Consider the following 25,442-nt stretch of genomic DNA (forward strand, 5'->3'; position numbering starts at 1 on the left):
ACATCCTGTTTCGCGAAATACTCGGCCACAGAGCATTTTCCAACTTGCAGCCATTAAAGAAAGCGTCAACTCTACAAAAAAAACTCGCACGGAGGAAACCCCATTACGTTTCACGGTCTGCGTCTATTAGCTATCCGACCAGCCCACAAAAATACCCGTCTCTTTTGAATTACTTTTTTAAAAATTTATTTGTTGAATTATTAATTGTTCATGTTAAACGTCCTTATTTTTCTTATTTGGGGTCTTAAACTAATGAAGAACGCATTTTTTTTCATGTTAAACGTTTTTATTTTTCTGATTTGCGGTCTAAAACTTACGAAGAACCCATTTTTTAATTGATTGTGGTGGAATTTGGATCGAATACTTATTTAATGTCGCAGAAGAACATGGTTTCGATCGGACCATATCAAAAAAACCCCTTTTATATCCATTGAGAATATGGTCCATATCGGGATATTTTCGGACCCACTTTTTTTGTGAATATATCCATGGTGACGGAGACCACCGTGGTGAGAAATTTGCACCCTGTTCCTTAATGAAATATTCGTGGGTAAATTTATCTTTGGTGCATCCATGGTGAAGGGTATATAAAATTCGGCCCGGCTGAACTTAACGTGCTTTTACTTGTTGCTCTTTAAAAATTGAATTATCAAAACGTTCAAATATTGTCGATTAGAATTACCGACTACTATTTTTTGATTGTTAACGACTTAACGACAAATTTCGGTGAAATTTGAATGCAGAATATCACTTACAGAAAAATATCGTTAACTTCCGAAAAATATCGTTAATTCTGTCGGTATCGCACTACAGGCCTATAAACAATCACACTATGCATAAGACGTACTTTTCTAACATAAAGGCTTGTACTATATTGGTTGTTCGCTATATTTTTCGCCGAATACTTTTTTGAGATAATAGATTTTAAAGCAAAAAAACTTGCTAATTTTTCAGTTCAGTAGGACATTCTCTCATTACTTATGGCAAAATTTTAATAAAACTGTTGTTGTTGAAGCAGTGTATTATACACTGAGGCGGCAGCCTTTGCCGATGAAGAACTCCGTCGGGTCAATCCGGTACGTACAACCGGCTGCCATGGGATTGAATAAAACTGTTATTTTATCATTGATATTTTCGTAATCTTTCAAGAAAGTAATAGCGAAAAAATGGGATTTCAACGGTGAACAACGAACATAACAAAAATACTCAATTTTTATTTAAACGAAATACCTACTATATGTTCAGATTTTTTTCGATAACCTAACCCTTGTTATATGTGAACCATCCATATTAATAAATTTTGTCTTCGCGGGCGACAATAAAAATAACGCCGCCAATCCCTTTTTTGAGTTGACTTTGTGATCTTCTCAAATAAATAAAGGCACAAAGTAAGTGCAAAATATCGAAATTTTCGCTAAGGTTATAGTTTATTTTAAATTAATTGAACACTTGAAATCTTAAAAAAATCATTAGCCTTCGTGGAAGAATACACAGTTTTTCTCTGTTTCGAATGAAAAAGGTAATTTATTTGCTTTTTTCTGCGTAAAAGACCTGCAACAATGAGTAACCATGTATGTAACTGCAAATAACAATCAACCTACGCATTATCATCCTCCGGAGTTTGTGTTTTATCAATATATAGTTTTTTCGAAACTTTTTTATTGCCAAGTAAGAACTCGAAGGGAAAAAAATCTTTGAATCCATCTTAATCGCAATATTTAAGATTATAATTTCTAAATTGCAATAGTCGTGGGTTCTAGGGCGTTTGGGTTGTAAACATTAGAGGGAATTTACATAGTCTTGGATATTGTCTGTATAGTTTCTTATCAAGAATAGCTAGTTGCACCTATTTCTATGTGGCTTTCTCAGGTGCTAAGTACAATAATTATCAGTCTAAGTACAAAATTGGCATGTTCTAACTTACGCATAATAGTGACGTCATTGGTTTCATTTGTTTATGATGTAGGTATCAATAAAACCAAATCACATACTTTCGCAAAATTTGTATGGGTCATCGCATCATATCATCACCATTCTTATCTCTTTTGGGCCACAGGCCACAAAATCTGAAATAAAAGAACGTTATGTTTAGTTGGACCGGATCTAATATACACTCTACCATAAATCATTATTTCCAAGTTCTTGGTACGATATCTCTTGATGGGTAGAAAATCAAGGAGCAACATATCCGCCTTGAAAGAAATAAACAAAAAACTATTTAAGATAGATTATATTTGTAACATACGTATGTGATTTTTTTTTAAATATTTAAATAAGAATTGCTTAAAGAAGTAGGTTAAGTAAATCGGAAGATCAGTTATCAATTTGGAGCATACTTGACAATAAATGCTCTTAAGATGTCATGAACATTCAATAAGGAATTGCGATATTTCTCTAATGTCAACGGGTGCTGTCCGATACATGTTTAAGCGATAAGGGACCTCTTTTTATTTCCGAATACGAAGGGCTAGCCGCAGTGCAGCACTACTTTTAAAAAATAGTTACAGTTATTACAAGAAGTATTTATGCAAAATTTGAAGAGGCTTGCTTCACTCGTTACAAAGCCTGCTTTCGACTGACCGACGAAGTTGATTTGCTGGAGAAACTCCAAATATCATGACGAACAAAAATATGCAACCAACAAGAACAGCGATAGGTTCTTTATGTGTTGTGGCAATCAAATATATATATATAGGATTTATATAGGGTCTTGGAAGAATATTTCGATATTTACGAACGGAGCGATAAGTTATTCCGTCATCATTGGTGTAGGGTATAGAAATCATGTTTGTTGATAAATATTTTTCTAGGTTGCTGGTTGTTGTATGTACATTTGTATGTGGAAGTAGCGATTCTCAACTAGTTCCATAGGTGAAAATTTTATAAAAGGTTTACATATACATAATACAAATTATTAATGTTATGAGAATTTTCTTTACATTTATGAATCACAGTTGCAAAAAGATAAGAACTTTTTCTATGAACGATTATATTCTTACATTTTTTTTTTCTTAGAAAATTTTCATAATATTTCTCATTAAGACAATAAAACAGACGAGCCCGCAAGCCTAGGAACTACATTACAAATTAAAGCGTAACTGGAATCCGTGGGTATGTCTTTAGCGGCATGTGCGATAGGTTAATACTTCGAGATAAGGCCCGAAACGCAAGGTATGACAGATGGCCACAAATTGTCCGTGTCCGCTATGAAATTCCACTGCCTGATTGGAAAAATGAAACATAATAGACAATAAGTGGGAATAAGTAACGATTTCAGCAAAGCTGGAAGTCGGATGTCGAGGAAAAGAAAACTAAAGAACATTTGTTGTACCTGTCTTGCAGTGGCAAGCATAAGAAGTTCCACTTTTGGGTTATTATTCCTTTGATCGGAAATATGATTCGGAGACAGAGAATAGTATCCCAAGGGATGTGCTCAACACCATACTCGAGATGAATTTGTGCTTAAAGTTTGCAGCGAAGAAGATTTACTTAAACTTAGGACTGACTCAACGTTTTTTTTTAGACACATGCTTTTTAATGTATACTTTTATTTAAATGACTAGATATGAGCAATGTATTACGATATAACGAATATTTTTTAATTAAGATTTTTTCACTTACAGATTTGTATGAAACCCATTGAATAGGTTGGTTAGTAATTATGGATAACGTAAATCGGAACATTCCCCGTTTACCAGGTAACGTTAATTTACATACATGTCGTCACATTGTACTTAATATTTTGCATGTAAATATAGCTCTCTTTCATTGTATAAATAATTGTTTCTTGTTGTATATTTAGAATAATATATTTTTCCAAAAAATATTTACATATTTACTAATGCTTTTCCCATATTGTTTGTAAAAACTATACTTAATTTTGACATTGATGTTTATTATTTTTATCTGCATTGGAGTTAATACATGAATCTGCTCAGATTTGTTCTCTGGGAATAAGGAGGTAGCGACCCTCGCCAAATTCCAAGGTGAGCAAGCTCGTTCCGGTTCGGTCCATGGGAACGATCGCCAAAGGGAACGTCATAGTCATTGGTTATTTAAAGGCGCCAACAATTCGCCTCGTCATACGAGTTTTATTGGCACTCAGTGATTAGGCAAGAGCCGGTGCCGTCCGACTTCTCATTCAGACTCTCCAATGGCAGCTATATCAAAGCATGGACCAATATGCCCCATTTACAATCCCAACTGACCTACATTAATAAGAAGTATTTGTGCCAAATTTACAAACGCCTAGCTTTATTCCTTCGTAAGATTGGGTGCTTTCGACAGACCGAGGGACGGACATATCTAGATCGACTTAAAATGTCATGACGATAAAAAAATATATACTTTATGGAATGATAGACGAATATTTCGAGGTGTTACAAACGGAATGACGAAATTAGTATACCCCCATCCTATGGTGAAGAGTATAAAAATAAATCATCAGGTAAAAGTTGATGACGAGGATCTATATTTAAATGAATTTTACATTTTTGTGGTTTTTTTGCAATAAACTTTTTTTCGTCCTTTATTCAAAATAGTCGGTTTTTCAATCACTCTTAGCTTAGCTTTGTTGGTGTTGTAGTCAATTCGGTACATGTAACCGGCTGTCATGGGATTGTTAAGCTTTGTTTTTGAGCGTTGCGTTGAAAAATGCCACTCAGCAAACTATTGCCAAAATAGCCTAGTGCAAAAGTTAAACAAATTTTAACTTCGACGGCTAAAAACTCTACTTCACAATGGCAACACAAAATGTAGCTTGATTTCAGTCGTCAACTATTTATTATGGTTGCCTATTACGGCTGGTCAATGAATTATATTTAACGTTGTTAACCCAAAGGGGAGTGTGATTCGAGCTAATGACCATGAGAATGAACATCACCAGAAGTTGAAGGATTTTTAATTGATTACTGAAAAGAAATTGCCAGATTCAACAAGTTAAAATCTAATATTTGGTTAAGGTTAAGCATTTCGAAAGTATACATTGGATTGACTCATTCTAACGGTACTCTTAAAGAATAGCACCAAAGAGAGAAGATGTAAATATTTGGTATCAGACGTGAGATAGTGCAAAAGTGAAGTGAAAATAATATAAAGAAAAAATAAATCAAATTTATGTTGATAACATTTATAATGGATATTGAAAAGAAAGGTACTAACATGAGTTTTATGTTTTTCAAAATTAGTGTTTTATTTGAATGTTTTGTAATGTTATCTAGCCTCTATAATTGAGCTGGAACACCCTATTGATATTTTACACCAATGTCAATGATCGTCATGCAAGTTTTTAGCTGCGACTTTTTGCAACCTTTGAAGTTATGACCAAAATACTAGAAATACCTCCAAGTTTTTTGTCAGTTTTCTATTTTTTACATACTCGTACTAGAGTGGATCGACTAGTATGGAACTTCCAACAACAGCCAATTCCATGGCAGCCGGTTGCACGTCCCGGATTGACCCGATGGAGTCCTTCATCGGCAAGGGCTGCCGCTTCAGTATACAACTTATTGCTACAACAACAACAACTAGTATGAAAGGAAAAAGTCTAAATGGACTGTTCGCGTTTCTTATTTTTGTGGATTGTACTGGACAAAGAAGTCCACTAGACCATACGTCTACGAAAATCGAGCCTCCAGATTTTGATTTTTTAGATTTTTGTCACATTTTTTTGGATACTGGATACTGGCCTATAAAAAATTGCAGCCAAAAAAAAATTGCGGTTCGGACATTGATGTGCATAGCACAACTTACCGTTCCAAATGTCTGCGGCAATAATGGGCTTAGGACTAGAAATCGGCAGAGCGGTCTATATGGCAGCCATATCGAAATATAGTCCGATTTGGACCATATTCGATTCGGGCATCGGTATAACAACTCATCGTTCCAAATTTCAGCGAAATCAAGTAATGAATCTGGCTTTTAAGTATTATTTGCCGCTCTTTCCTTACAAGTCCTACCACAGTGCAATGTGGGCCATCATGCGTACTGCTTAAAATGAAAAATATGATTGGCTATACTTTTATGATCAACGACAAAAACACTTACAATAGCTCAACGAATTTAAAGGAGCATTTTATGTTTTTTTATGTATTATAATAATACCACAGGCATTTTTTTGAAAAGATTATTGTATCTACATATGTTATTCTCAGAGCCAGAGCAATCCGTAAAAATTGTTTTTTTTTTTAATATAAGGTAGAAATATACTGTCAATACATGCATGTCCATATTCGCCAAGTCACTGATGCAAAAAAGCAAAAAATTGGTTAAAAACCCTATTTTAATGCTTCGTTAAGTTCTGTGAATACGGCCGTAAAAATTTATTAAAAAAATTGCCATATTTATTTTATGTTAACGGGGTGTTTTGAAATAGAAGTAGGTGTATTTTTTTGGAAAACTTAGCAAGTTTTTAACAAAAAAATATTTTTTACATTTAAACGAGCAATTTTTAAACTATTCACATATTGTAAACGGTACCCTATGGTGAAATATGCACCTTGTTTTTAAATCTTCCTCTATCTTCAGAATCTAAATCATCATCCAAATTAGTTCAGTAGATCAAAAATTATAGCCTCCAGAAGGTTGGAGAAGTCGAAAGTGGTTAACTTTGGCATCCCGCATCTCACCCTGTATTAAAGATATAGACCAATAAATGAATTTTTCTGAAAGCCTATAAAGGAGTATACTAGAGGTGTGTACATGAGTCGTGAGTTGTCGTTTCTCGCATGAGTCACGTAATTCGTGAGCGAGATATAAATTTGTTTTGATATTTTTTAACGGTTATTCGATTTTTTCGTAAGCGTCTCGTGAGTGTCTCGTGCGTCGTAATTTTCTCGAGAGTTGTAAGTGAGCGTGCTTGAGTAACATTTTTGTCTCGTGAGCGTGCGTGAACGACATAAAAAGTTGTGGTTGAGCATGAATAACATGTTTTCTCGTGAGTGAAAATTCACTCACGTTCACATCTCTAGAGTATATGCATACAAAGGTCTACAACTTTCGTACAGCTCAGATCAACAGATCATAAGTACTTTTTTCGCCGTCTGGACCACTGTGCAACGCCGATATTCTCTATCGGAATAGACTAGTCCATTCGTTTTACGAGGAACCTTTCTTTCAAACACTATATTTAACTACAATTCTTCGGCTGATAATTGGTCGGATCATTCGGCTATAAACTCGCCATTGAACTCAAAAACATTTAAACTCTCAAAAATTCTTTTAGGTTTGGAATAATAATAATTTTATTGTAAGATCCTTTTATTTAAATATCACTAAAAGTTATATCAGAAAAGGTTAAAGGAAAATCGGAAAAGATAGAGAAGCTTTATATTTCCTTCATTGCTGCATGATTTGAACTGTGAAAATATGTGCCATCCATGTAAAAAGAAATGTTTAAGTCAAACATAAAACTAAAAAAAATATAGAATAAAAAGATAACTTCTAACCAAAGACGAAACGCGTCCGATAGTGGTATGTTGCTATCTCTGCCTTTTCTTTTCCATTTGGAAAGAAAAATCTCCGATCATTGAACTTGTCTCAAAAGAGAAACAAACAAAAATTGTAAAATTTTATGATCTCGCCCTAACAGGCAAAAAAACTTTAACGGGATAACGTTCGATTGGCGATTTCTTTTTTTAGACCAAATAAGTATAACTTAATTCATCACAAAGTTATAAATAAAGCCTAGTACAGACTTCAGCTTTTCGGCAGAACAACTGTCAAAACGCATTTTTAAACAAGTAAGGAAGGGCTAAAGTCGTGCGAAGCCGACCTTTTGATACCATACACAACATTTGATATGTAGAATCCATCAAAATCCGTACATATTGTAGCCATAGTATTTGCACGTTGTGCAAATTTTTTGGGAAGATCGATTGATAAATGCGTTTGCAAAGGCCTTAAAAGTGAAAATCGGGAAATGCATATATATGGGAGCTATATCTAAAACTGAACAAATTTCTATGAAATTCATCAGTCATCAGAAGAGTTATAAGAGAAACTTCAGTGTCAAATTTTGTGGAGATCGGTTAACAATTTACTAAATTATTTAGTATTATTCAAAATCGGACGAAATAGTCATAAAGGAATCCTTTGTGTCAATTTTGGAGTGAATCGGTTAACAATTTACTAAATTATTTAGTATTATTCAAAATCGGACGAAATAGTCATAAAGGAATCCTTTGTGTCAATTTTGGTGTGAATCGGTTAACAAATGACCAAATTATTGCAATACTAGTCCAAATCGGACGACCGTATGTATGGGGCTATATCTAAATCTGAACAGATTTCTATGAAATTCAACATTAATGATCAGTGCAAAATTTCGTGAGAATCGGTTTACAATTGACGATATAATTTCAATTTTAGTCCAAATCGGACGAACATATATATGGGAGCTATATCTAAATCTGAGCCGATATTTTCCAATTTCAAAAGCCTTCGTCTCTAGGCCCAAGAAAATGCTTGTGCCAAATTTGAAGAAGATCGGATGAAAAATGCGACCTGTACTTGTACGCAAATTAACATGGACAGACGGACATAGCTAAATCGAATCAGGAAGTGTTCTGAGTCGATCGGTGTACTCATCAATGGGTCAATCATTCTTCCTTCTGGGTGTTAAAAAAATGTCGAAGTAAATGCTGCGAACACATTCCGTAGAAGTGATACTGGGTTCTATGAGTAAAATATTAGTGACAGGTCGCTGTGTAGGCATACATTTCGCTTCAATTGATTGCAAGAGTAAATAAATGCTCAAGAAATGACCACCAATCAACTCGGCTTTAATGGTGTTGTCTTTATTGTGTATTTCAATTTTGTTTGTGTACTGATAAAGAATAGAGTCCGTCGGATTGCGCAATAATTTATGGAGATGTTGCGGAATGTAAATGATATATGTATTGTTCCTCCATACTATGTACTGAATAGGACCATACTAGGCATGAATATTGCGGTGGTTGATTATAGTAGTTATATTGGATAAGAATTGCCCCCTCGAAGAGAATGATAGCACTTTTGCTAGATCGGCTCTCATATACCGGATATCGATATGTTACGAAATGTAGAAGATACAAATATTATTCCCCCATGAAAACGATAAAGATTCAATTCAACGTTAAGAATTTGTTACATAAATATTAATAAAATATTAAACATTTTCATATTACATACTATATATTGTTGAACAGAAACCTGTTGTTATAACTTTTGTATTATCCGCCTGATTTCCTTTTTACCTTCATGTTTTATGTATATGTTAGTTTATATGTTCTACCTATATACCATTTATATGTTATTAAGTGTTATAAATGATAAATACTCACATATGTAGCATTGTTTTACTAATATTTTGGTCAAATGTAATAAATAATGCATTTTTGTTTTTTGAACATTTTTTCTTTTAACGAACGTATAATTCCTTAATTGTACTACAACATTTATTCTCAAAATAAAAATCTTTTAAAACTAATACAACCAACAATACAAAAAACTACAATAAATTATAAGACATTTAACAGGCGAATTTAACGAATTAAAAAGATTAGTATGTAATGCATATTTAGACTTGCACTAACCTTAAAAGTGGATATAATGAGTTTCGTGTTAATCATCATCTAGGACCTGCTATAAATCCTGTAGTAGAAAATTCAGACGAACCACAACCAAGTCTCTCGGATTTACACGATTTTGAGCCAAAATTAGAATTTGATGATTCCGAACTATTGGCGACTCCTTTTACACATACCCAACGTAAGTTTCATAACTACAATATAAAAAATTTGGTGAATTTAAAGTTTCTATTAATATTTTTGATTTCATTTTTGTTCATACAGACGATGTGATGGATGAAGATTTTGTGATTACAGATGGTAAGCTATTGAAGGATAATTCTGAAATTACCTTAGCAATATGCCATATTATATGGACGTAAAAAGTTGTTGTTTCGCTTTGGTTTTTTTTTTTTTGGAAAGATATTGCTCTTATATTTACTAAAGAGATTTTAAGATCTTCGTGCAATAAGACGACAAGTAGCGATTCTTTTTGCAAATCGGTCCTATTCAGAATGAAACAATTTTATTCAAAGTTAAAGCATCAAAAGATACTATAGTGTGACGCGTGTCGAAACTTGGCAGAGCTCTGGACTTTTTTTTGTTATGAACCCTTCAAACGTTGTGGAAGTCAAACTACTTCCAACCGGTAAACAGAAGGGTAGGAGTCCCCTGGTACATAATCCGTCGCAGCCTCATTACCAGGCCCCATTAGAATAGAAGAGTGCCCGAAGTTTGACGAACGCCAGGTTCTCGCCTGGCGATCACTGTTGCGGCACACCCAACATGAAAATGCAAAGGCATATTGTCTAGGCATCCACATAAGAGAATCAGCCGCATGACACCGTGGATATCCACACAAAAAAAAATAAAAATCGGTTTCAATCACGAAATTAATGGATCCAATTAATTTTTTAATTAAAACTGCTTCAATCACGAAAATTATGATAACAATCACAGTTTTTGAAACATTTCATTGAAAAAAATTTCAATTAAAAAACCTGCTTATTCAATTACAAAAATTGTTGAATATTTTTAAAATTTCCAATTATTTTTTAATTTATCCAATTAAAAAAATGATTGAATTTTTTAAATTTTTAATTGGTCCAATTAAAAAAATGATTGAAATTTTCGAAGTATCCAATTAATTTTTTAATTGGATCAATAACAATTTTATTGCAAATATTCAAGTCTTATGTTAACACTTTTGCGAAAAGCGCGATGTATTGGGCGCTCCCTCGATTTCGATGCAACATGCTTCCAATATGCAAAACTCCTGGAACACGAATTTGAGGTTTATGTTTGGGTCCATGATCCATCCTTAGAAATATCTCCTTGGGCTTTTTCAGGAATGAAACGGAAAATATTGTTTTCATAAAAATGCCGTTGGTTTTATATGTTGTTGCTCATTTATTTTATTGATATGTAAATTGGAAACGCATGTTTCCAATATTAGCTGCATTTTCGGCTTGCTTAGCTAGCATATTAAAATACATTTGCTTATCTCTGGGAACTAGGCGTTTGACCAGCGCTATATACTCCAATTGTAAATAAAGGACATATACGGTGGCACAGAAAAGTCTACATACCCCACTCCAAAACCACGTTTAACAAAACAAAATTTTTGTAGGAAAATGTTTTTCTGTCAAATGTCTATTGTTGTTCAAATTGTTTACCTTGGTTCCCAGTATCATAGTTAGGTTAATTGCTTAATTGCATTGTATATGCATACAAAACTTTTTGTAAAAAATTAGTTTAAGTTTAAGTTTATATTTATTGAGTCTTTTTTTTTAAACATTGAAGTAGAATTAGAAACATAATAAAGAAAACTTATGACTATAATGTATTATCGCAATAACATATTAAGTAGTTTCAGCACCTGGCTTTAGCATAAAAGGTAAAATGTAATATGGATACATGAAATTAGAATTATTGACGTCCTTGCTCCCGAGCCTACTACATTAAATAGAAAAATCTTAATCTAGGGTTTGAACTTAAAGCTACAAATAATAAAACAAACAAAAAATTGTAAAAAATTAGAATTCCACCTAGGCCGCAAAACGGCTTGATACCACCGACGCAGCTGTTGTGTCTTTGGAGTCTATTCAACCCCCGCCCTTTAGCTCTATCGCTCTATTGGTGAATATACGCCAGAAGAGTAATATAATATCTATAGCAATCCTGAGTGGCCTAAAAAACAGGCATTTTAAGACTTTTTTTTTGTGAAATGCAACCACCCTACTCAACGGTTCAAGCGATAAGGATTTCATAAAAAGCATAAAAGATTTGCAGTATCTTTTTATGTAGGCAATACATTAAAAAATGGTCCTTATTACTTTTATATAGTCGTTATATAGACTTTTTGCAACCATATTTATTACCTAATTCCATCACGATACTAAACAGATATTTTTAATTTTCTTATTAGATCCCAGCGATGAGCCAGTAGAAATTCCAAATCCCCTAGAAGATGATTTTGAGGATCAATTAAGGGAAGAAAATGAAAATTTCAGTATTACACCCAAAAGAAAAAACTGTGATTTTTTGGGAACAGATAAACAGGGACGACATATTTTTGGTATTTACGCATCGAGATTTCCAGAAAGATCACAAATGGAAAGTTTCATCAGGTATATATGGAACGATTGAAGAGACAATACAATTTAATACCATTTATTTTTGTCAATTATTTCAGAGATATCATAAAAGAAATTGAACCATATGTCGAAAATGATTACATACTGGTATATTTCCACCAGGGCTTGAAAGAGGACAATAAACCATCGGCGCAATTCCTATGGAATTCATATAAGGAGCTTGATCGAAACTTTCGAAAAAATTTAAAAAATCTCTACGTTGTGCATCCCACATGGTTTATACGTGTCATATGGAATTTCTTTAGTCCTTTTATTAGTGAAAAATTCCGCAAAAAACTTGTCTATATATCCAGTTTAGACGAACTGCGACAAGCTTTGGGCTTATCGAAATTGAAATTACCCGATACCGTCTACAATTTTGATGATAGCCTTAATCACTCGCGCAAACAACATCCACACGACGATTTACCTAATAGCAAACAAATGGCTAAAACAACACAGTTTGGTGTAACGCTTAAATTTATCGTTACCAATAGTCCGTGTTTAAATTCAATACCGCCCATTGTACGCAAATGTGTAGATTCATTGTCGATTACGGGCATGATAGATACTGAAGGTATATTTCGGCGTTCTGGCAACCATTCCGAAATCATAGCTTTGAAAGATCGCGTCAATCGAGGCGAAGATGTTGATCTCAAGGATGTTAATGTTCACGTTATAGCCGGTCTATTAAAAAGTTTCCTTAGAGATCTATCCGAGCCGTTATTAACCTTTGAATTATATGAAGAAATTACAAGTTTCAAGGGTAAATAATACATATATGGAAAAATCAAGTTCGATTTTTTTTTTTTATTTCGAAAACGTCTATTTTTAGAATGGCCTAAAGAGGATCGATCCCGCAATGTAACACAATTGATTCGTGAGAGATTACCTGAAGAAAATTATGAACTATTTAAATATATTGTGGAGTTTTTAGTAAGGGTAAGTAATCATAGATTATGCAGATAGCTGTTACGGCTGAATAGCTTTGGTATAGATGGTATTCCAGTAATAACAAACTCTGACAAAGATATGAATACCTTTGACTGCTTGGGACTTAGATTAGTTTGAAAAGAGGGTGTGGATATTAATCCGCCCCATGTCTCTATGGACACACACCTAAACTAGTAATCGGCTTGTTGTGCGCTCTAAATACTAAAAAGTAACATCAAAACAGAAAATTTAAGTCAAGATCCCTAATTGTTTTCCATAACACGCCTCTAAGTACGTTTATGTAGGTTTCCAATGACATAGGAAATTCTCCGACGTCTCATCATCTTCTTTGCATACCCTACACATGCTATCACTTGCCGCACCGATATTGCATAAGTGAGCTCGTAGTCATGTGTCCTGTTCTGATACCGAAAGCTTTACTGACCACCTTTCAGCAATAGCCTCGTTTTCTCACAATCCAGATCTCCCCATAGGATTTTCATCGTCCTGCCGACCGTTTCGGTGTTCCACAGTGTTAGATGCGCGTTCATAGCCCACGCTTTTAACTCGGGCTGCGACAACCCGAAAGGCTTCTGGTTAACCAAGTTTGTTGGAGGCAGTCCCCTGACCTTCACTGCTAAATTGCCAGCTTCTTCATTTCCCCTTACTCCGCTATGGCTCGGCACCGTTCTTACACTCTAAGACTGTTCGGGACTTTAACGTCCTGGTTGTTATTGCCTTTATGACCAGTTTACTGTCCCTAAAGATGTTCACTCACGACGTACTCTCGTTAGCACCACACCAATTCACACATTCCGTGATCGCCAGGACCGTATTATGGTCAGGCCGTCTAAAACTCTGTTGTCTAGCTTTGATCCATTCGTGTAACATGATCTTCCAAATGGCAATACTAGGGTTCCGCAATCCAAGACTGTGCCGCTGGCTGCACTGCATCGCACTCGACCTCAAGTGTCGTCTCAGGTATCCGATCGGAAACCTCTTCCTTTCTTTCCAGGTTTCCTATTGTCGCCTCGATTATACCGTGATGGTATGACCTGCTCCTATCCTCTATCCATTCTCCCGTCGCCTTAACTCTCAAAGCTACAATGGCTGCCTCACACTTAATGTGTATGTCTACAGGTTCAGACAACATGTTCTCTGAACCAGTTGTATTATCCTAATTTTGCACTTTTTCTCCATCGTAGTCCACCAAACTACTGAGGCGTAAGTAAGTATTGGTCTAATCGCGCTCCTGTAGAGCCAGTGGACTTTCGTCGGATTCAGGCCTCATTTCGAGTCTACGGCCCGTCTACATAGTACCCAACATCTGTGAACCTTCTCGGCACGCTCTGAATATGGCAGTTCCAATTCAGTTTCATCAGCCTTATTTGTGCTCATGCTCCGACGGAAGACAAAGACGAGCAGAGCAAGGATATTTTCAACGAGCGCCTAGAGAGAGAATATGACCGCTGCCCCGCCCATGATATTAAAATCGTTCTGGGATATTTTAATGCGAAAATAGGGAAGGAAGGCATTTTTGGTCCAACAGTCGGAAAGTTTAGCCTCCACGAGATAACGTCCAGTAATGGGAAGAGAGTCAGTGAAAATGGGTCTGGCAGTAAATGGATATAAGTCGAAATGGATGGTTTCAACTCCCAAAAAGCCTTGCACAACCGAGCAGATAAAGAAAATGGAGAAAGTTTGGAACCATAACTTTGAGACAGTCAGTAACTTTATCTACCTCGGCACCGCCGTAACCAAAACGAATGACACCAGTTTTGAGATAAAGCGAAGAATAATACTGGCAAACAGATGCTACTTTGGACTAAGTAAGCAATTTATAAACAATGCCACCTCTCGACAGACGAAGACTACACTTTAAAAGACACTGATACTACCCGTGCTATTTTATGGCTCTGAAGCGTGGGCACTTGTGAAAGCAGATGAGGCAGTGCTTGGAATATTTGAGAGAAAGATTCTTCGTAAAATATATGGACCAGTTTGCGTTAACGGAGAATATAGGCGACATATGAACCACGAGCTGTATGACGACGATAGGATAGTTACACGCATCAAAATACAACGGCTGCGTTGGCTAGGTCATGTCAGAATGGATGAAGAAGCTCCAGCAAAGAAGTCTTTTGAAGGCAAATACGGTGGTACACGCAAACTGGGAAGACCAAAAGACCGATGGAAAGATCAAGTTGTGAGAGACACTTCGAAACTTGGTGTCAGAGATTTTAGAATGAGCGCAGAAGATCGAGGCGCTTGGAACGCTATTCTACGCTCGGTTAGTGGAACAAATATTCTGTCATAGCCAATTAAAGTAAAGTAAATTTAGTTTCCTATCCAAGATCACTTCTTAGTATTTGACCATGTCAAATATCGAAATCGTTCTATTGAGGAAATGTGGTGCGTTAAATTGGCCCACCTTTTTCTTCCTAGTGGGAAGCGACTTTGAAAGCAATCTTTTATGCTTATTCTGGCATCTGCCTTAGTGTGAATACGAGTATGTGATTGACGATAAATTTACCATACTGTGAAAGAATTGAGGACCACTTCAATTGGCTGTTGTTCTTAAATTGAATTTTATTTAAACAAAATATTTCTAAGCTAGCTTAAGCCTAGCCAGCGTGTTCCCATGCTGTTGGGTTGCTCACCTGTGTGAATATGCAACGTATGTATATTCACACGGCAACGCGGATGGGTGTCCATATGCGCGAATCAGATTACCTAAGCCAGACAATGATCATGACCAAGGCCAGACAATTGTCTCACACATATACACACTACATCTCCCTTTTCACAAAAAAATGATTACTTGCTAATCATTTTTTAATATGTACAAAATTACTTAATAGATAATTATTTCTTATGGAAAATATAAACGTTTTTAATAAAATCTTAAAGTTAAAAAAATTATTAATTCTACAATTTAATTAAATGTTATGTGTTAGTTAGATTAATTTTCTTAAAATGACAGAATATACATTTAACAAAATTACAAAAAAAAAATTAATAATAAATGCTAAAATTAACTTAATTAAGGTACACGAATTTGAATATATTTAAAAAGAAATACCAAAAAAAAAACTATGAAAATAAATTGGTGAACAGGCCTGTCTCTAATCTATTTTCTAAATATTTTTAATCTATCGCTATGAACAGTAATAGTCTTTTTGCCCTTTATAACGTAATTACCATTTTTCATCACGTCAATTATGTTATAAGGGCCTAAATATTTACTATCTAATTTGTGACCAGTTTCATTACGAAGAAGCACAGTATCACCTATATTGAAAATTGGTTCGATTTTTCCTTTATCATGCCTTTCTTTACGCTCTATTTTTGCCGTTTCCAGCAATTGCCTTGCCCTTTTATACGCCATTTCCATCCTGTATCTTACTTCCTTGGAGTAATCCTCAGGATTATACAATGGTTGAATATCCTTAATTTGATTAAATACCTGAAACATGTTCGGAACCCTGCCGAATAACAGTTCATAAGGGCAATATCCGTGAGAAACTGAAGGTGTCGTATTGTAACAATACGTGAAGTACCTTAACCACACATCCCAATCGTCCTTGTCAATGGATATGTAAGACCTTACATATTCGTTGAAAGTCCGATGGCTCCTCTCTACTGTCCCAAGAGTTTGATGATGGTAGGCTGTGGAAGTAATGTTTTTCACTTTCAAATATTTGCACAAGTGTTCAATCAAACTGTTTTTATATTCAGTACCCATGTCAGTAACTATAGTTCTCATAGGCCCATAAGTCAATATATGAGACTCAAAGATTGCTTTAGCTACTGTTTTGGAATTTTTGTCCGGTATTGGCAAAGCAACTAAGTATTTTGTGAAATCACAAATAAGTGTTACTGCATACTCATTGCCTGTTTCGGATTTCGGGAAGGGTCCAATGGTGTCAATCAACACAATATCAAAGGGCTGTGCTGGCGTATGTGTCAATGTCATCGGAGTTTTGGTATGTCGGGTTACCTTTGAGAGTTGACATTTCTTGCATGCCTTAACATATCTGGTAATATCCCGAACCATACCTTTCCAATAATAGTGTCTTTTAATCTTCCCGTAAGTACGTGTAATACCAGCATGACCTCCTTCAGCGGCATCATCATGGTATCTTGTCAAAATAGTCTTTTTTTCTTTCTCATTATTTCCGTTTATAATGGTCACCATAGGTAGTAGCGCTACTTTTACCCTATTTAATATCTTCTTGCCCGTTTTCTTGAATAAATCAAGTGGAACAAATTTAAATATTTGTTCGCTTGGTGCCATCTGAAGTTGGGATATTTTCAGTGAGCCAGCTTCTCTATTAAGCCTGTGGAAAAATTGATCTAAATCAAAATTCCCATTAGCACACAAATCCACAACATGAATTCGTTTTAAAATCACTTTGCCATGTTTTAAGCAACACTGGTTTAAAGATAACTTTAATTTTACGAATTTTTTAACATCATTAAAATTAATGACGTCATAAACGTTGGGCTCTTCGATTGAAATATTTCCACGAGTATCGTCATAAACGTGGTTTGGACTATTTCGACGAGTTTCAGATCTTGTCACGACTTTATATACTCCAACTGTCTGTTCATATTGCTCTTTTAGCTCATTAAGAGTGATGCGGGAAAGAGCATCCGCTACAACATTTTGTTTTCCCTTGAGAAATTCCACGGTAAAATCATATTCCTCCAAATCCAATCTTATTCTCGTCAACTTGGAACTTGGATTTTTGAGCGAAAATAAATATGATAAGGGCTTGTGATCCGTTTTCACTAAAAAATGTGTTCCGTAAATGTACGGCCGGAAATATTGTATTGCCCAATGAATTGCAATTAACTCTTGTTCGGTTGTTGATTTATTACTTTCGCCGTTTGTAAACGTTTTGGATGCAAATGCAACAGGAAGCTCTTTTCCATTATACTCTTGGCTGAGCACAGCTCCACATGCATATTTGCTTGCATCCGTTGTAATACAAAATTGCTTTTCAAAATTCGGGTACTGCAGAAGTGTAGGTTTCAACAATTGTTTCTTGAGGTACTCGAATGCCTCATTGCATTGTAATGTCCATTCAAATTTTACATTTTTCTTGCAAAGTCGAGTTATATGCCGAGAATAGAATGAAAAATTTCTGACAAACCTTCGATAATAATTGCAAAAAGCAATAAATCTTCTAGCACTATCGCTATCGGTTGGAACAGGATACTTTTCAATTATGTCGTATTTGCTCTTATCAGGTAGAATACCATTATCCGTACATAAATGACCAAGAAAATTAACTTCACATCGAAAAAATGAACACTTGTCAGGATGAAGCTTGAGGTTATATTTACGGCATTGTTCGAAAACATTCTTTAAATTCTTTAACATATGATTCGAACTACATCCGATAACAATCAAGTCATCCATGTAGACAAAAGCTTTTGTGGGTTCTAGTCCCGAAAACGCAAGTGTCATCATACGCTGGAAGGAATTCGGAGCAATTTTTAATCCATATGGTAATCGAGTGAACCTATACGAACCATTGTCCGTGGAGAATGATGTTATGTCTCGTGATTTTTTCTCCAGTTCTATCTGATGAAAGCCAGACATCAAATCTAAACATGAAAAATATTTAGCTCGACCGAGTTGATCCAAAATATCTTCGATTCTCGGGAGGGGAAATTTGTCTGCTATTACCTTTTTATTAATTTGGCGATAATCAACAACTAAACGCCAACGCTTTTGTTCAGAATTTGGAAGCGCCTTTTTCGGAACAAGAAGTAGTGGGCTATTAAATTCTGATACGGACGGTTCAACTATACCATCAGACACAAGTTTATTTACTTGTTCGTTTATTTCTGCTCTATGTGTATGTGGAATCCTATAGTTTTTTATATATACCGGGTCAGAGTCCTTGAGTTTTATCTTTTGTTTATAAAAATTATTAGCTGTGATTGGTTCTGTTTCTAAACCAAAAACATCCGTGTAATCAGAACACAATTTGTGAAGTTGATCCTTAAACTCTTTGGGACAATTCTTTTCCAACCTTGAAAGAATTTCCTCTTTTCTGTCATTTTGTAGATATTTTTGTTCAATCAAGTCATAATTTTTCAAACTCTCAGTCGCAATACTCTTGGTGTTTAGTATAACATTTTGTGAAGTTGTATTCAAAATTCGAACAAATGTGTTTTTAGCATTTACTATAGAGCTAGCGACTAAAACACCAGGTTGAAGTTCCTGATTCATCACTAAAAACTCTTTTTCGTTTGTTGTTATATGTACTTTTCTAATTACTTCAGAACGAGCAGGTAACAAAATGTTATGGTTAACGTCAGAAAATATAATAGGGACTTGAATATTACAATGAAAGTTGTTAGGTCTTAGAATCAACCAATCATGGTGCTCATTGAAATCCAAAATACAGTTGTATTTCTTAATGAAATCCATGCCAAGAATACCATCACAAGGTATACGGAAATTCCTATCCACCACCTGAAAATCATGGGGTATTAAGAATTTGTCAATTTGGAGATCCAAATCAATTGATCCAAATGACTTGGTTGTTCCTTCACCTATACCACTTATTATTGTGGTATTAGACTTGATTAATTGACTATATTCTTTATTAAATTGCTTTAATAAAGATATATCCGCTCCTGTATCTACTAATAATGTGAGAATGTTATTAGAAAAATTGTTTTTTGCCTTCACAAATATGCTCTGACTTAGATTTATATGATGTATAGTTGGATTTTGGACTATTGTTCTCCCAAGGGAAGATTCAGGTTTCCCGAATCATTATTTTCTTCGGTAAGGATACGCACGTTGCGGTTCCTATTACCTTTATTGTTTCGACTGTCGAAATTGTGGTTATTGGAGCCACGTCCTCGATTGTTTCTATAGTAACGACCTCGTCCTCTATAGTGGCCATTACCCCGTCCACGACTATTTCCGCGTCCATACCAATTCGAATTGTAGTATCTTACATCAAAGGTGGACATGCCCTCGGTGCAAGATGATACAAATTTCGACACCGCATCATTCATTGTGCTAAAGTTCCCAGACTCCATTATAAGCCGAACTCTATCGCTGGATGCGTTTTTCGACATCGTTTTGACGGCTACTTGAGTTGAGTACTTCTGTGCTAATTCTACAGGTAGTCCGTCAGAAATGTAGGCGTTAGACAGTGCTTTCGTAAGCTCCTCAATTTCACTCACAAACGAGTTTGCCGTCTTATTTCCTTGTCTAATATTTAAAATTTTTGCTGTGATAACTTCAGTTGATTCGCCTTTGACAGATTTTCTCAATGTTATTATTATGTCCTTGATGGTCCCTTCTGAGCTGATAAGGTTTCTCGCCGTCCCTTTTAATTTTGTCTTAATGACTCTCACTGCAATCTGTTCATGAGTTTCTTTTACTGAATCTATAAGGTCCAGTGCATCAAGAAAACTCTGCAGATTTTCGGAGCTTCCGTTAAAATCCGGTATGACCCTTGTGGCCAAACCCAGAAAGTCCGTAACCGATTGTGTCATGTTTCCTGCCTCGTTTGCAATGTCAAAGAGTTTGGTAAGTGATTCACAAACACTGTTTTCGCCAACTTCCTCTAATTTAATGTAGAAAACGACCTCGTCATGGAAACTCACTGACAATCTATTTTCTATGCCCTTAGATTCCAATAAATTTGCTAGTTTATTTCGTACATCCAAAAAATATGCTTCTGCTGCTATTTTGTGGGAGGGGGTAAGATTATCGTAGTACCCTTTTAAAAATGTCCGAATTTTTTCCAGGGCTTCAAATAATATTTTGAGGTGTCGACCTAATGTCTCATTTCCTATCGGTCTGTCTACTTTCAGACTTTTGTATGACCTATCAAAGTTCTGCTCTTTGATTATTCTGGCTACACCGATTATGTCGATCCAGTCCATGTGAGTTCTAAAATTTAAAGATTTTCATTTATTTTTTGTGCTAGTATGGCTGGTCAAGATTTTTTTTTTTAAGTTATTTTTTTGACATATTGATTCCTATACCTTTTCAAGATCGTTTGCAACAGAAGCGGCCCTTATATAATTCTTCCGTAGAGCCCTCTTATGCAGTTGGTAAAGAGTTACCAATAGCTGGGCTGCCAATAAACTAATTATGATTAAGAAGTAGTTGGTAGGACTTTCTACCTTTACAACAATGTCGTTAATCACATTGGCATTGGGATCCTCTATCTTTGATTCCGTACTACCCATGATTACTATACTCTTAAATGATTACGCCGATTAAAGTCTAAATATGTTGAACGAATCACTTGTGCAGCGTCAACAACCAAAGGCGGTAAGAAGAGGCTTAATAAAGTATATGGTGTCTCTTTTAACTCGTTCCTTAAGATACGCTTGTTGCAAATGATCCACAAGATAATTTATACCAATGAACCGTCATATCTGGCTTCTGTTTTGCGTTTTGCTAACTCTACAAGAGGTAAACAAGTAATACAAATACGTCATCAATATCGTGTATCTGAACAACAGTTCTTTGTTAATGCTATACGTCTCTGAAATAATCTTCCCAATAGTATTCAAATTATAAGTAATGAACGTCAGTTCAAATCTTTGATTTATAATCATTTTAATTAATTATTTGTTTTGTTTTTTTTATAACTATTTTTTTTTTAATTTATTTTATTAGTAACTTTGATTAAATTGTTAAATTTTCTTTAAAGTTTCTTTTTCTTCTTTTTTTTTTTTTTTTGTTTTGTTTAAACCTTTTTTAACTTAAATATTGTATCAGTAACTTTGCTTAAATTGTTAAATATTTTGTACCAATTATTGTTCTATTTAAATGAAAACTTGTTGAACTCATTGTATTTATCAATTTACTAACCCATGCTTTATATAAGACACTGTCTTTTGTATGGGTTTTATCATAATAAAATACAAATACAAATACAAAATAAACTGTGTCCACAAATACATAAACTGAAACATGGTCTTTTCTTATTTTGTACATAATATAAATTAAAATTTTTACTTTTTTCGAGACAAAAATAGTCTTTCTCCTTAAAAAAAAAATCTATACATATATGTATATTTAATATATGGATTTTACTTAACTTTTGAATGCGTTATTGTTGTTGTTGTCCTGCGAAACTCTTTGCGATGGAAGCAGTTAAACTATTTTTAACAATTGGAATTAGCATATGCTGGAACATCTTTACGTTTCTGGTTGTGGTGGTGGTGGAAGTTGTAGATGCGGTCCCTCTATTTGTATTGTTGTTGCTGCTACTTGTTGTTGGTAATAATAAAGGATTGGAAAAGATGCAATTAACTGATTGTTGGTTTAGCAACAAATGATGGTTGTTGTTGTTGGTGCAGTGTTTCATTTTATAATTGCTGCTTGATTTTGCTTAAAAAGATCCTTTTTTATTGTGCTTCAGTTCTCATCTTTTTTGGTGTTGCTGTTGTGTTTTAATGTTTTCTTCTTGTTTAATTCTTTTTGTTTGCTTTTTTTCAGTTTTTTTATGGAGTTTTTTGTATTTCATTTATGTTTATTTTCTATGTGTTGTTTTTGCCGTTGAATAATTAAAAAAATCGTTTTTAGTTTTTTTTTCACTGTGCTCTAAATGGCGGCGAGTAGGGTTTATTTTTTTTTTATTTTCACGGTCGCCATGTGAAAGAATTGAGGACCACTTCAATTGGCTGTTGTTCTTAAATTGAATTTTATTTAAACAAAATATTTCTAAGCTAGCTTAAGCCTAGCCAGCGTGTTCCCATGCTGTTGGGTTGCTCACCTGTGTGAATATGCAACGTATGTATATTCACACGGCAACGCGGATGGGTGTCCATATGCGCGAATCAGATTACCTAAGCCAGACAATGATCATGACCAAGGCCAGACAATTGTCTCACACATATACACACTACAATACCTAAAGCAACATTTATAATTGAGTTTAAACTTGAATCGGACAGCACTCGTTTAATATGGGAGAAGTGTCCTTTTATTCTTCCATAGTTGTCAATTACAGTCTTCTTTCTTATGCTCTGGATTAGTAGTTCTTTTTGCCAAATTGTACAGTGTATCGTCCCTGCCATAGGTTATAAAAAAACGTTAATAACTCGCCTTGTCATATCGATTATCATAGGCACTCAATATTTAAGCAAGAGCTACTGCGTGTATGGAGCATTCCACTATCTGCAACCTTGTGTACGTGCTCCAGCTGAGCTTATCGCGATGACGATGAACAAACAGATCAGACTACAACCCTTGTCACGCTCACAGTCGCAACTCATCGGCTCCTGCTGCCTTATTATTCTTTAGGCAGATTTCTGCTCATTTTTGCCACATTTTTGATAGGCTAGGTATCCGTTAATACAGTTCTCAATTATTGGTCCTGAGATTTTCTCGTCCGGGTGCCAACGACATCCAACCTGACAACAACGAACGACTCTCATGGCAAATAAACAGTCGCGCCGGGTTCCTGATGGCCCAGCCTAAGGGCGGGCTCAACGGACATACCTGACATTTAGCACCTATCTCCGGGAACTCTTCCTCGCTCCAGAGATCAGCAACGCCATTGTTGTCTGTAACTTCTCGATCATCTTGCGGAGTGTATATGTGTCCAGAGCCCGACGCCACACTAGACATCCATAAATGAGAATCGTCCTTACCAACGCCGTAACCATCCAATGTATCGTTTACAGCGTTAGCCCTTAATTTCTTCCAAGTGAGTTGCGACAACTTTTGATCCTCTCTTCGACGTTCTATCTGTAGCTTAGGCTCTGGTTAAGAATCAAGCTCAGGTACTTGTACTCCGGAAAAGGTCCTTCCCCATGTTAACCGCCTGTATTGCATAAATGCACTTGCATTTCCACTGCACTCGCATTGTTGTTGTTTAATGAAACTGCTTGCTTTGGTACCTGCCAGCAGTGCAACTATACACACAAATTAATCATCGTTTTTTTATTTTTGAAATAATAGCCTGTAAAAAAGATTACAGACTCAAACAACCCATTCAGAAAAGGTCCACTGAAAATGTTCAGCTTTCGCCTCCTAGTTAAAATACACGATGTTTATGTAATAATAGAGGGAAATCGCCCACTCACTGTGATTCATCGTCGCGGACCCGGACTAAAACAAGCAACCCTCGTACCATAAACCTAATTTTTGAGTTATATTCGTTTTCATATTTTATTGCAATGCGTTTATTTCACAGGTTATGGAATGCGAAGATCTCAATAAGATGACTTCGTCAAACTTGGCTATTGTCTTTGGTCCCAACTTTTTATGGTCTGATAAGAAAACAACATCTCTGGATGAAATTGCACCTATCAATGACTTTGTTGATTTTGTATTGCGGAATCATAAAGACATCTATTTAGTCGACATCAATCAACGTCCCACGCCTATAGGCTGAACATTTAAAAATATAACCAATATTTTATAGGCAATATTGAAGATAACCATAATAATTTCCGTAAAAATATAAGCCACAAACACAAAAAAGAAGGGAAAAAAAAGAAAGAAAGAAAAGAAAACAACAAAATAATTATTCTAAAATTTTTATGTAATAACTAAGTATAAATAAGATATGAAGGTGTTAAAGCATCGCATACAAAAATCAATAAGCCTAGGTTATTCCATTTATGTTAAGTGTATATTAATAACAAATTACTTTTAATAACATACAAATGCATTACATACACACACATATACAAGTTTGGGTTGTTTTGTATAATCTGTCAAGTTTTATAGAATGTTAAGCTGTTGATTTCCTAAAACTATAAACTCCTTAATTTTTCCCGCTGAACACACCACACTTTAATGTAATCCAACAATAACTTGATGTTTATATATATATGTATTTCTATATTGTTTAACTATTTACATAAAAACCAATATATACATACAAATATTTTTAATTACCAAAGAATGTTTTAAATCAAATGCTATTATTGGTCATTGTAATATGGTATTGTGTATTGTTTTATTTAACACAATGTTAAATTGTCCTTAAAATATTCATTGCATCAGTTTATTATCAGTCACACTTCAAATGGCAGTGGTGTAGTCTTAAAGTGCATTATGCAATCTTTTTTTTTATTTTTTATTCCAACATTTAATACAACATCAAACAAACATCGTTCACACTAGATCATACATATGATCAATGTGTGATGAAACAAGTATATGTGGCACAAACACAAAAACAACAATTCGTAGAAATTACCAAGGCACACTAAAAACACAAATCAAAATAAATAAAACAAGTTTTAAACTTTGTAATATAAATGTTATTATAGTAAGAAACTAAAGAAAATAAAAATATTTATAATGATTGACAAA

General features: G+C 34.8%; 1 protein-coding gene and 1 long non-coding RNA gene across 2 annotated transcripts; one reads left to right on the top strand and one right to left on the bottom strand.

Annotated features, from left to right (window-relative positions):
- Positions 1 to 1,362: 1,362 nt before the first annotated feature.
- On the top strand, positions 1,363 to 25,442 carry LOC106086427 (rho GTPase-activating protein 68F). The gene is made up of 8 exons (XM_013251110.2): positions 1,363 to 1,519; positions 3,624 to 3,698; positions 9,616 to 9,747; positions 9,831 to 9,866; positions 11,974 to 12,175; positions 12,241 to 12,947; positions 13,017 to 13,123; positions 24,313 to 25,442. The coding sequence occupies exons 2-8, from the start codon at positions 3,662 to 3,664 to the stop codon at positions 24,511 to 24,513; spliced, it is 1,422 nt and encodes a 473-aa protein (XP_013106564.2). The 5' UTR covers positions 1,363 to 1,519; positions 3,624 to 3,661; the 3' UTR covers positions 24,514 to 25,442.
- Positions 1,640 to 2,203, bottom strand: LOC106086428 (uncharacterized). The gene is made up of 3 exons (XR_001221130.2): positions 2,120 to 2,203; positions 1,925 to 2,066; positions 1,640 to 1,872 (listed from the first exon to the last, which is right to left on the bottom strand). It is a non-coding gene; the product is annotated as an uncharacterized LOC106086428 (long non-coding RNA).

The sequence above is a fragment of the Stomoxys calcitrans genome, chromosome 1 (assembly GCF_963082655.1).
Source record: "Stomoxys calcitrans chromosome 1, idStoCalc2.1, whole genome shotgun sequence".
In the NCBI taxonomy this organism is placed as follows: Eukaryota; Metazoa; Arthropoda; class Insecta; order Diptera; family Muscidae; genus Stomoxys; species Stomoxys calcitrans.

What these genes read in the sequence shown, in the direction of transcription:
- LOC106086427 (XM_013251110.2), top strand. Translation starts at nt 3,662, where the DNA reads ATGGATAACGTAAATCGGAACATTCCCCGTTTACCAG. An exon ending in CAAATGGAAAGTTTCATCAG is followed by an intron (nt 12,176 to 12,240) that starts GTATATATGGAA and finishes CAATTATTTCAG; the next exon opens with AGATATCATAAAAGAAATTG. An exon ending in TTGTGGAGTTTTTAGTAAGG is followed by an intron (nt 13,124 to 24,312) that starts GTAAGTAATCAT and finishes TTTATTTCACAG; the next exon opens with GTTATGGAATGCGAAGATCT.